The sequence below is a fragment of the Octopus bimaculoides genome, chromosome 15, assembly GCF_046866305.1.
Source record: "Octopus bimaculoides isolate indiv1 chromosome 15, ASM4686630v1, whole genome shotgun sequence".
Classification (NCBI taxonomy): domain Eukaryota; kingdom Metazoa; phylum Mollusca; class Cephalopoda; order Octopoda; family Octopodidae; genus Octopus; species Octopus bimaculoides.
In genome coordinates this window covers 26,031,024-26,049,448 of record NC_142942.1, presented here as the reverse complement: position 1 = coordinate 26,049,448, position 18,425 = coordinate 26,031,024, and the positions used below count along the sequence as shown (strand labels likewise).

The window sequence follows — 18,425 nt, the reverse complement described above, 5'->3', positions numbered from 1 at the left end:
TACCCTGTAAATTTCTGAACACACTGGGTACTCCTGCGTAATGAAACCCACTTAATTGTTACTTCCATGAAGCCCCATGTTCTACAGACAACAATCATCACAGCTAGTGACAAAGGAGAAAACGTCTTTATTCCAAAAATTCCTCTCATACCCAAAGATGTTCCATTTGAATTTAAGATACTCTAGTTTCCAGTCAAACTAAGTTTTGGTATTTCAATTAACAAATCTCAGGGTCAATCGCTCAAGGTAGTTGCCTTTGACCCCTCTACTGCATGCTCTCCCACAGCCAACTCTATGTTGCTTGCTCGCGAGTTGGAACCAACAATTTATTCATTTCGACACCAACAAAAAATTACTCATTGAATATTGTTCAACCTGAGGTGCTTCAGCATTGACAGATTTTTAGTTCGAAATTCTATTATCATTACAATTTGGATATTTTCCAATAAAATATAGATATTTTTAAATAATTATGAGAATATATCTTTATATTTATTGTTTACTAATCTGAATAAGAACAGTAGTAACACGAGCAACGCCGGGTCATTCAGCTAGTATATATATATATATAAGAGACAAAAAAATTAACATATAGACTCTATGTATTAACCAGTGCTTATTGAGTGGAGAAACTTAAATTAGTTTACATGCGGTTAAGCGTTTCAGAAAATATCTAATCATCACGGTTTCTCAATATATGCGTGTGTCTGGAATTATGTGGTAATAAAAGACTCACAGTAATAATCGCGTGCATATATATATATGTGTATGTATATCTATCTATCTATCTATCTATCTATCTATCTATCTATCTATCTATCTATCTATCTAGACAGTAATGGAAAAAGAAGACAAACTCACAATCATTTATATCACCATTTCACCGGCATATGTTTCGATTGATACATTAAAATAAATCCGAGAGGAAGAATGATGTAGAATAATGTATCAATCTCATCAGGGAGGAGATTATAAACAACAGCGCCCACTAATAAGCCAGATTTACAGATTTACGAAGCTATAATATATTATATATTATAAACAAAGGTGGATAGGGAACGCTAGTAAATTTAAAATACCGTTAAGAAATTTAAGAGAGAAGAAGAAGAAAAGGAAGAGAGAAGGGGAATTAAAGGAGTAATAGAGGTATAAGCAAATAGAAGGTGAATGACAAATGGATAGAAATGATAAGGGCAAGAATGTGATGTATGAGATGAAAAGAATAAAGTGTAAGTTGTAGATATTAGGTAAGGGGGCAGATATTATTTGAAATAGTTGAAAGTGTGTTTTTTCCAATGTAAAAACCCGTAAACACGTTCTTTATAGGTGTTGACCAGTGTGTGTTTGGAAAAAAGGATAGGTAGTTGTTCGTCCGTACAAAGAGAGCAAAAAGATTTCTCTTTATCATAGGGAAATGATCTTGACAAAATTTTCCATTCCAAAGAAAATTGTTTATTATAGTCTTTGAGATGCCAAATTAGTTTGCTAAGACCTGTAGTATTACGTTTATGAATATATTTAAATGTAGAAAAATGCTTGGCCAAACGTTTTTTTTTATTTCCTTGGATGAAATGCCAATAGGAAAATATTCTTTAGTTCCTGAAAAAACTTTATATTGATAAACAACACTTTTAATTCTGCAATTTCCGTTGAGAACGCAAGTTTTATTCGGACCACAATTACAAGTGCTATTACTATTATGTAAGAAGTGATTATTATTATTAATATTATTGTTATTACAGTTATTAAGCGAAAACTTTTAACCGTTAAGAATATAGTTGTCATGCGAGGATATGATTTGTAGGAGGTTATTAGTGTTGGAGAAACCAATTCTGATACGATGCGAGTTGAGAATAGAGTGACACCTGGAATTTTGGGGAAAGTTCCTTTCGATGGCTTATTTTATTCTACATTATTATTTGTTTTACTTTATTTCTTATTATATTCAAATTAATCCGTTAACCCTCACGCACACGCAAAAATAAAAATAAAATAACTTCATATATTTAGTCTGCCTGTATGAACTAAGAGGTCAACATGTTATCTTTTATTGTATATCTGTTTCCCTGATAATATTGTGTTCATATCTTTTAAATGCGAATTTAAAGTATAAATTTGTAATTTATACATACACACATACACACTCACGCACACACACACACACACGCACACACACACACACACACACACACACACACACACACACACACACACACACACACACACACACATACATACATACATATACATACCTATGTACACACACACACAAACACATCATCAGTTGTTCATATATTCGAAAGAGAAGCATACCCTAAAATATTAGTGCAGTAACATATTTTTCGTTTGACTCAAAATCGTTTTGAGTCTGACGAGTTGCCAATACTAGGCATTTTATGAGTGCAAAACCAATGGTCACTCTATGACCGGCTATAACAATTAACTTCCTAACACACACACACACACACACACACACACACACACACACACACACACACACACACACACACACACACGACAGTTATGTTTTTCTCTTATGTGTATAAATTGCATTTTCCAATTAAAGTTTAGTTTGTTTGCAGAGACCACAAAAGGCAATACCAAATTCAGAATGAGGGAAACTTAAAATATTATTACGAAAACAAAACTGAATAGCAAACATAAAAAACTATTTATTCTTCCTTTGTCAGTTACTTTTGAGTTACTATTAAGTATATGAAGTTCATTTAAAAGTACATGAAAATAAGTTAAAAATGAGTTTTGCTATAGATCTCAAATCGAAGTTAGTATACATAAACATACTTTGTGATTTTTTCGTTACAAGCGTATATCAAACAATCACACACGCTCACACACACATACAAACACATATATACAATACACACATTCATTAAACGTACATTCATAAACACATACACATAAATAACGATATCATCATCATCATCATCATCATAATCATCAATTAACGTCCGTTTTCCATGCTGGCATGGGTTGGACGGTTTGACAGCGGTCTGGAGATCCAGCGGTTGCAACAAGCTCCAATCTGGTCTGGCAGAGTTTCTACAGCTGGATGCCCTTCCTAACGCTAACCACTCCGAGAGTATAATGGGTGCTTATATATATATATGTGTGTGTGTCATTGGTGGGTTGTGGTTTTTTGAGTCGATGACCTAATGGTTTTATTCTGCAATTAATTTTGTATATATATATATATATATATATATATATATATATATATATATATATATATATATAGGTATAAATATAAGTTAGGATTGCTTAAACATTCAAGCGATAGGATAGAAGTGTTTAGCAACTAAGGGATAATTAAATCCGAAGGCGCTCCTGGAGATTACTTGTGTGGGTACCGTCTTTGTTAGAAGGTATCCAGAGGCAGGTAATTTATCGTGTAAACCGCAGTTTATAAGTATAATCATGTAGAGAATGGAAAAAAAAACACAGGAAGAAGCAGGTCGATTGCGCTAGTTAGCCATCAATCTAATAAATTATGTTGAGATTATATAATGTTACATTTACGATCGTTTCGATTTGCCAATTTGATTGGCATATCTCTTCAGAATGTTGAGAAGTCTGTTTAAGTGCATGGTGTGAGAGATGCAGGAATAGAAGATAGGGGATATACTAATGTAAAAGGATGCATATAGTGGTATGAGAATAGAGGTAAGGTATAGTGAGTCTTACATTTTATTCGAAATCAGGGTTAATAATATTTCTGCGAAGGAGAGGTAGGGTGGGTTCTGTTTAAGTCTGTCGTTCCAATCTTAGTCAAGCGCATTACGCACGTGGATGTTTTTAAAATTCGAGCGAATGTTATTGCTTTTTTAGCACCGGCGGTGTTAGTAAAAGGGAGTAACTCAAAGTTTTGGTGAAGAGGGAGATAACTCTGTCCTAGTGCATATTTCATTATACTTAGAAAATGAAATTTCTTTTTACATATTTAATTATACTTAGAAAATGAAAATTTTGTAGTGTGTAGACAAACGGTTTTATTTTCGTATTTTTTGTTTAGAAGATGTGTTGTAGCCGTTAGGATTTCGAGGCGTTCAGTTAGGCAGAGATCACAACGTCTGTTAATTGAGTTATAAGAATTTTCTGTTCTGAGTACATGCAATTTTAGTTTGTATGCTATATTATTGTCCTTTAATTCCCAGATATAGCTACTAAGTCCTGTTGAACTTGCCTTCTTTCTATTTCTGAAGCTAGATCGGTGTTCATTGTATCTAAGCCGTATTTGATTTTTCGTGGCCCCAATGTAAGATCTAATATGGCCGTTTGTGCGTACGTCACATTGGTAAACTACATTTTCGGTCTGACATCTGTTGGAGTAATTTCATTTATTCCTATCCTTACGGCTACATAAATTATAAGGGGTGTCTGTGTGTTGTCGTGTGGCCCTATTGTTTTTTGGTGTGTGTCTCTGCTAACAAGGGGCGTTGGATTAGGGTTGGGGTTTGTTCTATTTGTCGGACGGTTGTTAGTTTGGTTGTTCGTGGTCTTTCTAGCTGCATAGAATGCGTCTAATTTTTTTTAATTATTAATAGAGGCTATGATGGTAGCTAAGTTACATGTCAGGCTGTGGCCGATTCTAATTTTGTTCTTAAATATTGCTGCATATTTGTTATTTACATTTAGATGTTTATCTATTATGTTCATTAATGAACGGACTATGTTGGATTTGAGGTTCATGGTGTAGGGGATAATTAACCAGATCGTATCCCTATTGTGCTTATTATTATTATGGTTATGTCTGGTATAGAACCTGCCATCATAGCTGGGAAGGCCAGTGAATTTACCTTTATGGCTATCTAATTTATTTCTATAGTTAGGTTAATTTTTAGTATGTGCCTTATCAGTGTTAACTGGGTTAATATTGTTTGGTTTTTGTGGGCCCGGCGTAGGATTTATTTTCGTTCGCTGGGTCTCGCTGTTATTAATAATATTCTTATCTTTGTATGGCTTAATATTGATCATGTTATGGTTGTTATTGTATTTCCGCTTCGTCATGTTATTAGTCTTATTAATACTAATAGTATTATTGGTATTGGTGTTTACGCTGTTGTTGGTATTTTTGGTGTTATGTGGATCTTTAGGATCTTTTGTATTACTATTATTTTTATTATGTTTAATTGTGTCCTTCTTATTGTTGGTGTGGTTTGCAGTAGGGTTTGGTGTTTTATTAGTGTATGTGCTGATATCATTTAGATTCCATTTATTTCGGTAATTTTTATGGTTATTGGGGTCTAGGTATTTAATTTTATGGTTGAATCCTGCTTTATGTAGTGTGATATTATAGATTTCCTTATGCTTATTAAAAATATCCTGGTTAGAGGAGAGGCGTGATATTCTACTGCTTATGCTATGTACTAAGCCTCTCTTAAGGAATAGCGGGTGGTTACTGGATGCGTTTATGTATTTGAGGTTAGTGTTTGGTTTTATGTAAGGTTCATGGAGTTCTGTGGCTAGGTTGCAGCTTGCGTGTAGGTAATTTATGGAGGTGTGTTCATTTTCTAAGGAAATGGCTAGTCCGAATCTTTTGAAGAATTTGTGTAGGTTTTTCTTGATGAGTTCAAGTTTCCTGTTAGAGGGATTATTAATTACGAACAGCGCGTCGTCCCTGTATAAGTCTCCCTTGAGATCTGGGAATTCGTCCAAATATATGCCCATTAAGTCAGTTATCTGAGCTGAATCCGGGGCTCCCATGGTGATATCGAAGGAGTTTGGGGAGTCCTTACGGACCCAGAGTTTGTTATCAAAGCTTATAACTGATTTCCCTGCTTCAAGTATTACTTTTATTTCTTTCATAGTTAGATGTGAGTGGTTTTTGGCGAATATTAGGGTACTATTTAGGATCGTGGGGTTAACTGAGGAGTAGTAATCTACTATGTCTATCTGTATGAATTTATAGTTTTTGTGTTCAGTATTTTGGAGAACCAATTTAGGGCTTCGTATGTGTTGGACCATAATTCAAGGGTGAGTCTACTTTTTAGCTTAGGGATGTACTTATCTAGTATTAGCTTACTTAATTTACATAGGTCTGACCTATTTGGGCATATTAATCTAACTTTAGTGTCTGTTAGGAAGTTAAGTCTATGGTCTTTTAGTGTGATTCTAGTTCTAAGTGGTACAAGTGGCTCAGTTTTTTCACCCAAGTTATAGTCTAACATGATGTCCTTGGCTGCTAAGTTCATGGATCGTAAGGTGCTATCTGGTGCTACTTTATATTTTTTTGTAATTTCTTTGTGTAGCAGTTGGTGGTATAAGTTAATATCTATAGTGTAAGAATTCCTAGTTTTGTCCGAGTGGACAATAGTTCCGTTCTGTGATTTTAGCTTGTGCAGGAGGTCCTTAAGGTACCTTTGGTAACTATTGTTCCTTAGTGGGAATGCGCTTGACTAAAATTGGAACTACAGACTTAAACAGAACCCACCCTACCTCTCCTTCGCAGAAATATTATTAAGACTCACTATACCTTACCTCTATTCTCATACCACTATATAAATCCTTTTACATTAGTATATCCCCTATCTTCTATGCCTGCATCTCTCACACCATGCACTTAAACAGACTTCTCAACATTCTGAAGAGATCTGCCAATCAAATTGGCAAATCGAAACGATCGTAAATGTAGCATTACATAATCTCCACATAATTGATTAAATTAAATGGCTAACTAGCGCAATCGACCTGCTGTGTTTGTTTCTCCATTCTCTACATGATTATATATATATATATATATATATATATATATATATATATATATATATATATATATATATATATATATATTCATATACACATACATAAATGTGCGTATGTTGTATGCTTGAGTGAGTGTCTATGCGAGCGAATGTGTGAGGTTTTGCGTTTTTGCGTATATGAGCACTAAATGAAGTACTTTGATTCAATGTGTTAAATTCCACCTTTGATACGGTGCTAGCAAAGTGCAGGTGTCATCCGCAGACTTAGTATTTATTGAAGTTGGTAAAATGGGAAAAATTACTCTATATATTCTTCATAGTTACAATAATAATGGATCTGAATATTTCAATATTCTTGCAATCACTTGTTTATTTTCGCTTCTAAACACACATGCGCGTATGTTAGCACATCTACACACAACTATACGTACTCCACCGAATCCGCGCTTATACAATAAAACCATCGACAGAAAAAATACACACATAAAAGCAGGCTCACTTAAGTTTATAATCAGATATCTTTGAGAAGAAAAATATGTGCCTACCAGTCTTCATCGAGCCATTGAAGCATGCCACTGCAGCATACTCTTTATAATAACACATCGACACAGGTGGAAGTTGGCGACATTGGTCCAGAGTCGTTTCATTACCAGTACAGCTTAACTGAGATAAAGTATTGTCCCATGTATGAAGGCCATATACTCCACAGCAAATTGGTATACCTTTTCCATGACCCAATTCTCTGCACACTACAGCTATAATAATGATAAAAAAAATAAAGTGAAATAAAATTTAGACATGTAAGAATTCGGTTAAGGAAATGATATATACATGTCAAAAATTGGTTTTAAAAAGAAAAAAAGACTATTGTTTATATAAAGTAATTAATGTTAAACTAGTAATATATCTGAAATTGTATAAACACAACAATATGTTTACAATTACAGTAACATGTATGTATGTATGTATGCATGTATGCATGCATGTACGTATGTATGTTATTATTCACTTTTATTTCATTTCTTGCCAATAGAGAAGGAACTGGTTTCTAACCCAGATCCAAGGCTCCTTCATTGGAATTTCACCATCAACAGGCTATGTATGTATGTATGTATGTATGTATACATGCATGTAAACGTGCAGATTTGTATGTTTTATTTTACGTATGTCTTCTCATGCATATACTTGCATATCTAGACATGCTCATATATACTTAAATGGTAAACTTCTGGAAAGTTTTACAGATTTTTACAGTTCCAGTGATGGCTTAGATCTGCAGTCTTCCAATCAGCTTTCTCCTATCTGGTTTTGGGAAGCCTAATTTCTCAAGATTGGTATTTAGGCATTGCGTTACATATTCCAGTGCCCCAATAATTACAGGTATAAACCTGAGCTTGTAATCTGGATAGAGTAACTGCAGATTTCTCAATAGTTCAGCGTAGGTATTCTCTTTTTCACTGATATCCGCTGGGCAGCTGATTTCCACAACTGTACACAGTTTTTCTTCTCTATCTCAAATCATTACATCAGGTGTATTGTGATTACATTTTATTGAGGTTTTCACTGGGATATTCCTTCAGTACACCTTTTTATTATGAGTGGTTATGGTTTTCACCATACTGTGGGTTATTGCTATTTTGTCTTCGGGTTTATCATTTCGACGGATCTCATTAGGCTATTCAGAAAGTCCTGTGGTCTGCAGCTTGACTATGACTGGAGTAAACACTCTACTAGGACATGAATGATAACATAGGACGTAAGACGCACGCGTTACGCTTTATCAGGTACTTATTAACGTGCATGTAAGTGTGAGTGTGTGTGTGTGTGTGTGTGTGTGTGTGTGTGTGTGTGTGTGCGCGCATAAGCACGAACATGGTTCTGTGGTTAAAATTAGCTTCTGACCACGTAGTCAAGTGTTTACGTTCACTGTATATTACTTTAGGCATGTGTCATTTAGAATAGGAGTGGGAGCGTGCGGGCTTAGCTGTGTGGTTACTTCGTTTAAACGGAATCTTACTGTTAGACTCTTCCTAACCCTGAAACCACTGGCGCCACCCTGTACACACTGTTTCATAGCCGCAGGAGTGGCTGTGTGATAAGTAGCTTGCTTACCAACCACATGGTTCCGGGTTCATTACCATTGCGTGGCACCTTGGCAAGCGTCTTCTACTATAGCCTCGAGCCGACCAAAGCCTTGTGAGTGGATTTGGTAGATGGAAACTGAAAGAAGCCCGTCGTATATATATATATATATATATATATATATATATATATATATATATATATATATATATATATATATATTATGTATGTATGTATGTATGTTTTTGTGTGTCTGTGTTTGTCCCCCCAACATCGCTTGACAACCGATGCTGGTGTGTTTACGTCCCCGTAACTTAGCGCTTCGGCAAAAGCGACAGATAGAATAAGTACTAGGTTTATAAAGAATAAGTCCTTAGGGGTGATTTGCTCGACTAAAGGCGATGCTCCAGCATGGCCACAGTCAAATGACTGAAACAAGTAAAAGTAATAGCTTTGGTCTGTTCAATGTCCTTTGAGAGGAAAGCATGCATACATACATACATACATACATACATACATACATACATATATATATATATATATATATATATATATATATATATATATATATATATATATATATATATATATATATATATATATATATATATATATATGTATGTATATATACGCATGTATATGTTTATATATGTGTGTGTGTGTATATATGCATATATATATACATATGCATATACATATGTATATATGTATATATAAGTATAAATATATGCATCGCATAAACAATAGTAAAATGCAACCAATATTCAATAACCCACCTACTGGATCTAGCGAGCATACGCATCTAAATACTAACTAAAGAGATGTAAACCGCAATGTAAAACACGAATTACGGCCAAATAGTAATAGTAGAAATGCTAATGATACAGCTAACACGGTAACAACATCGGAAAATGGAGTCGGAACTGCGTTATATACAAATAAATATGATAAATGCTCATGCAGAGAAAAAAAAATTCGCCATTGATGAATCTCTGTATGAATACAAATCTTGCATATAAATGCATCATGCACACAAGGGGAGGGCCGTATGCTTACATTGGGCAGACGGCTGATTCATTTAAGAATCGTTATCGTAACCATGTCGCCAACTTTAAGACAATCAATAAGAGACATTCAACATCTTTGGTCGATTTTGTATGGCAAGTGAAGGAGGATAAACTTAAGAATAGCATAACTTGGTCCATAGTAAGGTACGCGAAACCATAAAATATAATTCCGAGGAGACGCTGTCTTAGCTTCGAGGAATCCCTGACTAATGAGAAGATCATTAATAGAATTTCTGAAAGACTCTCAAGATGCCTACACGCATATATGTGTACTCTCGCACAATGCAGTGGGAATGAATTTGAGTAACTGTTAACATAATTTAATTTAAGGTGTGGATGACTTTACTTTGGACCTTCCTATTCTTATAAATACCAAGTAGATATTTTACTCGCTTTGTGATTGTGAGTGCACCAAACCACACGTGTGTGTGTGTGCTTACATTTTCGCGGATGCTTGTATGAGCGAGTGTACACGCGCCATGCAGCTTGCACGAGTGCGTTTATGCATCCATATTTGTTAACGGTTATTTTTAATACTTTTCTCTCTGTATTGCGTGTTCGTTTCTTTTTTGCATTTGTGATTTTATTTTTGATCTTCTATGTAACCAGTTCTTGAGTGTCCCACCCTTGAGGGATGGATGTTAGATGGGTCGAAACAATCGTCGTGATTAATAATAAATTCTCGTATATTCCATCTTCCGTCTTTCATATTTATATATATATATATATAAACAAATAATAAATGAGTATATGCATATATACGTACAGGTATGTGCATACCTACGTCTACCTGTATATATAGGTGCATATCAGGGTACAGGACATTGCAGACAAAACGTAGACAAGAAAATAATAACCAGAGTACAGAAAACACAGAAGCCACATAGAGAACATTTTCCTTCATCAGCTACCCCCGTTTTAACACCGGTGTTTCGAAGAGTTGTGTATACAAATTTAATTTGCGGTCCATGGGAAGAGCCGTTTTAACGATGCGTCACTGCCCAACTCTTCGAAACGCCGGTGTTAAAACGGGGGTATATATATATATATATATATATATATATATATATATATATATATATATATATATATATATATATATACTCATATATATGTGTACCCCTCCAACCTGCCTCTCGAATGCACTATTCTCCGAGACTTCCGGCGACACCAGTCCGACCCCTCCACTTCACCATATCTTCCCCAACATATCCCTCCCCTCCTTCAAATGAGCTCACAACCCTACCTCCCAACTCAGCTCGTTCCCCTGCTCCCGCCCACGCTGACGCACTTGCTCCTACCTCTCTGACACCATCATCTTCACAGGCACCCATCATCGTCCCTATCGTATCACTGACTCCTTCACATGCAGTTCTAGCAACGTCATTTACTGCATCTCTTGCTCTTTCTGTTCTCCTCTGTAAATCAGTCAAATAGGACGCCGCTTGGCTGATCGGTTCGCGGAACACCTCTGAGACATTAGACTCGGCAACCACGCCCCGGTCTCACGCCACATGGGCTCAACTCCCCTCTTCATCTGACTCTCCTCCTCTCTCCTCTCTTCATCTCACACCTATTTCCTCTCTTTAGTAAGGAAAACTAATACAAATAGTCACAAAACACGAACTAAACAGAAACTTTCTTCTGTCATTAAGGAAGCTGACAAATACAAAAAAAGAAGTCAGCTGTAAAACAACTGAATGTCAAACTAAAACTAGAACAGCAACGGATCATGGTAAAACGATGGCAAGAAAAGCTCCTTCATGGCAAATACTGGGTTAAACTAAACGCAAAAGAAATAGACAAAGCAAAATCTTAACAATGGTTGAGAAGTTCAGGACTCAAAGCAGAGACTGAAGGATTTTTAATTGCAGCACAAGACCAAAGCCTCCCCACCAGAAATTACCAAAAACATATAATGAAAAGAAACATAACAAGTAACTACGGAATATGTGGAGATGGAGAAGAAACAATAAATCATATTATCTCTGGCTGTCCAGAGAAATATATTCACAGATATGACAGAGTTGGGACCTATATACACTGGAAGCTATGCCAACACTATAGAATAGCAACAGAAAAAAGATGGTCACAGAAAATGGGAAAGCCACCATACTATGGGATATGCCAATACACACAGATAGAGAAATTAAGGCCAATAGGCCGGATGTAGTTGTCAGAAATCATCAAGAAAAAATTGCTTTCTGATTGATGTATCAATACCAACAGATGACAACTTTCCTCTAGAAGAAATGGAGAAACTTTCAAAATACAAAGCCCTGGAAATAGAGGTAACTCGAATGTGTCTAAAAACAGAAACAATTCCTACCATAATAGGCGCATTAGGTATGATAAAATACCATTCAGATAAATACATAAGAAAAATACCAGGACTAATAAATATACATAACATACAGAAAATAGCACTACTAGGCATCGCACACATCCACATTCAATACAGTAACAAAAAGAGTACAGTAACAAACCACAGCACATACACAAGGCACACAGAGCTGCGCTCGGTATTGCAGTGAAAGCACTAATGAGTAATAATAATAATAATAATAATAATAATAATAATAATAATAATAATAATAATAATAATAATAATAATAATAATAATATTAATTATGATAATAATAAATGTCCTGATGCAGTATCAGGCACTGGCTCTCATGGCTTCTAATCTTAACTGATTGAAAGCATTATCATGTACATTGGTTTGTCTTGGCATAAAAGATGGGCTACAGCAAATATTCCGTTCGATACCACATATTTGCTAGTCAGTTGTTTGACCATAACAAATTGAGCATTTCCTTGGTGGCTGACGATATGTGCATCTCTGATCACGAGCAGAAGTAGTGGGAGAGCATCATAACCGTGTGTTGAAAGGAATTCTTTGGCGTTTGAATAATTGGAAACATGTATGTTTCGTTCATCATCCTTAAACTACCTTCATCCAGGCACCTTTTGGACTGCTCAACCTGAAGAAAAAATTCTAACTGGGCCCCACCTGCAAGGTCATGCGCTGTTTATCTTGATCTGAAATCACCATGTCGCGCATATATGGTTGTGATGCATGTGCCTGGTGTACCCTTATCAGATGGGTAGTCATGATGGGTATACTGGGCTTCATATATTTGTACCCCAGTGTCACTTTGATGGCATGCACTGCTCTCTCACATAATAATAATAATAATAATAATAATAATAATAATAATAATAATAATAATAATGAGAATAAATGCCCTGATGCAATACCAGGCATTGGCTCCGATGGCTTCTGATCTTAATTGATTGGAAGTGTTATCATGTACATGTTTTGTCTTGGTATAAAAGATGTGCTACAGTAAATTTTCTGCTCGATACCACAGATTTGCTAGTCAGTTGTTTGACCTTAACCAGTTGAACATGTCCTTTGGTGGCTGACAATATGTGCATTTCTGATCACGAACAGGAGTAGTGGGAGAGCATCACAGCCTGCTATCCAGGGACATATGAATAGACACATGTACCTGGTAGTCATGATGGGTATACTGGGCTTCGTATATTTTACCCTAGTGTCACTTTGATGGCATGCACTACTCTCCCACTCAATGATAATAATAATAATAATAAAGTCTGTCCCATCAAAAGAAGAAGTGCAAGAATTTTGGAATAAAATCTGGGCAGAAGATAAAACACACAATGAAAAGGCCCCTTGGATTGATAGAATATCTACAAACCTAGACTCCTTAGAGGAGCAAAAGTGGGAGGGGGTCAAGGTAGAAGATATAAGATCTGCGCTCAGGAGGTCAAGCAAATGGAAGTCTCCAGGAAAGGATAAAATTCCTAACTTCTGGTTGAATGCCTTCCCAGAAAGCCATGAACTGCTAACAAAACTTTACAACGATGTTTTGAAAAATCCTAGTTTGATGCCCTCTTGGCTAGTTAATGGTTTAACATTCCTGCTTCCAAAAAATGAGGAAACAAACGAACCAAAAAATTATCGCCCCATAACCTGCTTAACAACAATGTATAAGACGCTAACATCTGTCCTAACCGAGTACACCTATAGTTTTTTAATAGAAAGTAGCATATTCCCTAATGAGCAAAAGGGATGTAAACGTGGATCTTATGGTTGTAAAGATCAGCTACTCATCAATAAGATGATCTTAGAAGATTGTCACAAGCGACACAAAAACTTGTCAATAGCCTGGATAGACTATAAAAAGGCCTTTGATAGCCTACCACATAGCTGGATTAGGAAATGTCTGGAAATGTATAAAATAGCTCCTACTCTGCGAAACTTTTTATCTGTAAGTATGAGATCATGGAGAACCACACTGATGTTGAACAATGACAATGAATCTCTAAATGCTGGAGATGTAAGAATTTCATGTGGCATTTTCCAGGGTGACTCACTATCACCACTTCTCTTCTGTCTAGCCCTAATACCGCTCTCAAAATTGCTCAATGATGCACAGTATGGTTATAAAATATTTGATAAAAATATAAATCATCTCATTTACATGGATGATTTAAAGCTCTTTGCAAAAAATGACCAACAACTCAAAGGCCTACTAGCGATTGTTAAACAATTCAGTGATGACATCAGGATGCAATTTGGCCTTGATAAATGTGCAAAAGCTACCTTTATCAAAGGAAAAATGACAAATACATCTAATGTGAACCTTGACCAGCAAAATGTCATAAAAGAGTTAGAACCAGCGGAGAGCTACAAATACCTAGGGGTAATTGAAGGGGACAATATCAAGCACTCAGTGATGAGGGAAAGGATCAGAAGAGAATGTGATCGCAGGGTGAGAGCAATACTAAAGACAGAGCTGAACGCGAGAAACAGGATCGAAGCGATCAATACTCTAGCCATACCAGTCGTGACTTACAGTTTCAATATCGTTAACTGGTCAATTACTGAAATATGTAATGTTGACAGAAAAATACGAAAACTGTTGACAATTCATAGAATGCACCACCCTAAGGCAGATATAAAACGTCTTTATCTACCAAGAAAAGAGGGAGGTCGAGGACTTCTACAGCTGGCATTATCAATGAAGGTAGCCACAATTGGCCTAGACACCTATCTGAAAAACTCTGAGTAACAAAACAGGCAAAGGAATATCTAAGTGAATTCCAATTGCAACAAATTCAAGAATTAGACGAACTAGAAACACCTGCAGAAAAAGCTAAGCGCTTGAAAACCCGTGCAAAAATTGCTGCCTTAGATATTATGACTGAAAAATGGCATGGAAAACCTCTCAATGGCAAATACCCAAAGAGAGCGAATAATGCAGATATTGACAAAGCCCTTACCCACCAATGGTTAATGGCCTCTGGCTTGAAATCAGAAGCAGAGGGGTTTATCATAGCAGCCCAAGATCAATGCCTACCTACAAAGAACTACCAGGCTAACATATTAAAGAACGGCAGCTCCCCATTATGTCGTATATGCCAACAACAAAATGAGACCATCGATCATGTTGTCTCCATGTGCAGTCTGCTTGCGCCTACAGAGTATCTCAACAGGCATGATAGAGCTGCACAATATATTCACTGGGTAATATGCAAAAACCTGGACTTGCCCCATGATAAAAACTGCTGGGAACACAAACCACCCCCAGTACTTGAAAATGATCACATTGCACTCCTCTGGAACTTCACCATTCAGACTGACAGAAAGATAGACGCAAATAGGCCAGACATCATACTGAAAGACTTCAGACAAAAATCATGCCTCCTCATTGATATGACTGTCCCAATTGATATAAACGTATCTGTCAAGACCTACCAAAAACTGAGCAAATATAAAGATCTTGAAATAGAAATTAGCAAAATGTGGAATCTGAAGACGAAAACAATACCTATTGTCATAGGTGCCCTGGGAATGACAGCGAAACGGGCTGATTACTACCTAGCTCAGATACCAGGAAACCCCAAAATGGCTGAAGTTCAAAAGATAGTGCTCATGGGAACTGTCCATATCCTACGTAAAATACTGTCTATGTGATCTCAAATTTTAAAGCAAACACATAATTTTCTTATGGTTTCTTAAACATTCACTTGAACAAAACTGTACAAATCCAAATATATGATACCCTAGGCATAACACCTACATGAACTTCTAACTTGTTGTCTCTTGAGGTCTCTGGGTGAGACTTGGATCCAACTTGTACAAATGCAAAACAAAAGTCAAACATAAAATAATAATAATAATAATGATAATAATAATATTAATAATAATAATAATAATAATAATAATAATAATAATAATAATAATAATAATAATAATAATAATAATAATAATAATAATAATAATAAGAATTCACATATATATACATGTGCTTTACAACAACTCCTTGTTTACAAGATTAGCACGGAAGGTTTCCCAAATGTAACCGGAAACGTTGTAGTTCTGGCTTCCGCTGCTGGAACCAACTTGATACGACCCTCAGGAATCAGTCTGCCAGTCAGTATAGTCGTGTGATGTCGCACTGTCACATCTTTGTTTTACAGTGCTTCTTCCCTGTTCATCGATTTTTGCGATGTCTGAAACGAAGGGACAGTGCTGTGTAATTCTATTTTCTACTGGGGAAAACAGCGGCCGAAACATATTTCAAACAGCTCACAAGGACGCTGACATGAGCAAAATACAAGTTTACGAGTGGTTTTCACGCTTTAGGTATGGTCACTTGTTGCTTGAATACCGACCTCGTTCAGGTCGACCATCTACCTTTGGAACAAATGAAAACATCATGACAATGCATGAGCTGATCTTGAAGGACCGTCGTCGAAAAATTGACGAACTTGTTGAAATGACTGGTGTGTCCTGGAGTTCTTGCCAACGAATTTTGAGCGAAGAATTGCGATGAAAAGAGTTGCAGCAAAATGTGTGCCTCACTTGCTCACGGAAGATCAAAAGCTGTCACGACTGAATGCGTGTCGTGAACTGTAAGAACAGTTGATCTGAACCTTTTTTTCGAAGGCTATCACTAGTGACGAAAACTGATGCTACGCCTACGACCCGGAAACGAAGCAGCAATCAAGTTACTGGAAGCATTCAATGTCACCACGCCCCCCAAAAGCGCATCAAGTGAAGTTCAATGTCAAGGCCACGCTGACTTGTTTCATCATTGCGAAAGGAATTGTCCACAGAGCATTTTTTCCACGTGGTCAGGCTGTTAACCAGGCATTTTACTTGGCAGTTCTTAAGCATTTGCGAGACGCGTTGAGACGAAAATGCCCCAACTAGTGGCAAAGTGGAGAGTGGTGGTTTCATCACGATAATGCACCTGCGCACACCGCCTTGAGTGTGAGACAGTTTGTGACCAAAAATGGCATAACCCCACTTACCCACTCTCCCTATTTAACCGATCTTGCTCCCTGCATCTTTCTGTTTTGTTACCCCGAATGAAAAAAGTCCTTATAGGAAAACCGTTTGCAGATATGAAAAGAGGTTAAGAAAAAACGACGGAAGCATTAAAAGGCATCACTTCGCAAGAGTTCCAGCTTTGCTTCGAATAGTGGAAAACGCGCCTGGACCGCTGGGAAACGTGCCTGCATTGTTTCAAATAGAGAATATTTTGAAGGCGATAAAAGCGTAAACATGTAAATTAAATGAATAAAATAATATTTCGAAATTCTGATTTTTGTGGGGTACCTTCTCGTATTTGCTAATCGACTGGTATCATTCATGTGTGCGCGTACAAATATATGTATTTACACATAGTCAAGAAAGATAACTCCAATATGCGAAGCAAAATTTATCTAGTTTTCAGGATATAATATCACGAATTACCTCCCTTGTACTGGTTTTTTTTTTTGCATGACAGGAACTAATATGATTTACGGATATCTAAATGATGGCAAATGCCAGACTTTCCTAGAAGTCTTACGATTCAGTATTACCATGCAATTCAAGAGAAAGTCTAGGAGTATTCATATATATCATCTTGTTCTGTAGCAATAATATATATATGTGTATTTACGTACATATATTCATACATGCATACATACATACATACATACATACATACATACAGAAAATGATGCACTGGTGTTTTCGATAAAGTTCAGGTATGTTCTGTCGTACCCACTTTATTTTACAGACACTTTGATCTCGTCTATGTCATTAAATCCTTTTCCTAATGACTGTCCGTCATCCGACAAAACAGGCAGAATATGGATCTACCGACCACTGACCAGTCCAATTTGCCGATAGCCTAATTTGTTACCAAAGATGTGTGATGAATGTAAATGTTTACAGATTTTTTGTTTGGTCTCTTCCTCTCAACGTCTTCCCTCATTTATTTGTTTCAATGTACTGCTCGCTTTTCACTGTACAGCCACATTCGTAGGAGAATGACTTCTTTGTTGTTCCAAGGAACAATCACCTATATTTTTCTGCCGATGATAGGCTTGTAAGTGTGACGTCTTTCCTGAGCATTAGTTTTGAGATCATATAAATACGCCCACGTTTTATTCTCGGTCACCAGATCGGGAAAAAAGCTACTTCTTCATTGGTTTCAAATACTTCTAGGCCTCATTATAGCCTAATTAC

General features: G+C 36.3%; 1 protein-coding gene across 2 annotated transcripts in view; it reads right to left on the bottom strand.

The window, feature by feature from the left end:
- Positions 1-18,425, bottom strand: part of LOC106872843 (uncharacterized) — a 265,208-nt gene that overhangs the window by 44,697 nt on the left and 202,086 nt on the right. For both annotated transcript variants that reach the window (XM_014919977.3, XM_052973204.2), the window contains exon 21: positions 7,265-7,474. In XM_014919977.3, coding sequence (XP_014775463.2) covers positions 7,265-7,474 — 210 coding nt within the window. The remainder of the gene's footprint in view (positions 1-7,264; positions 7,475-18,425) is intronic.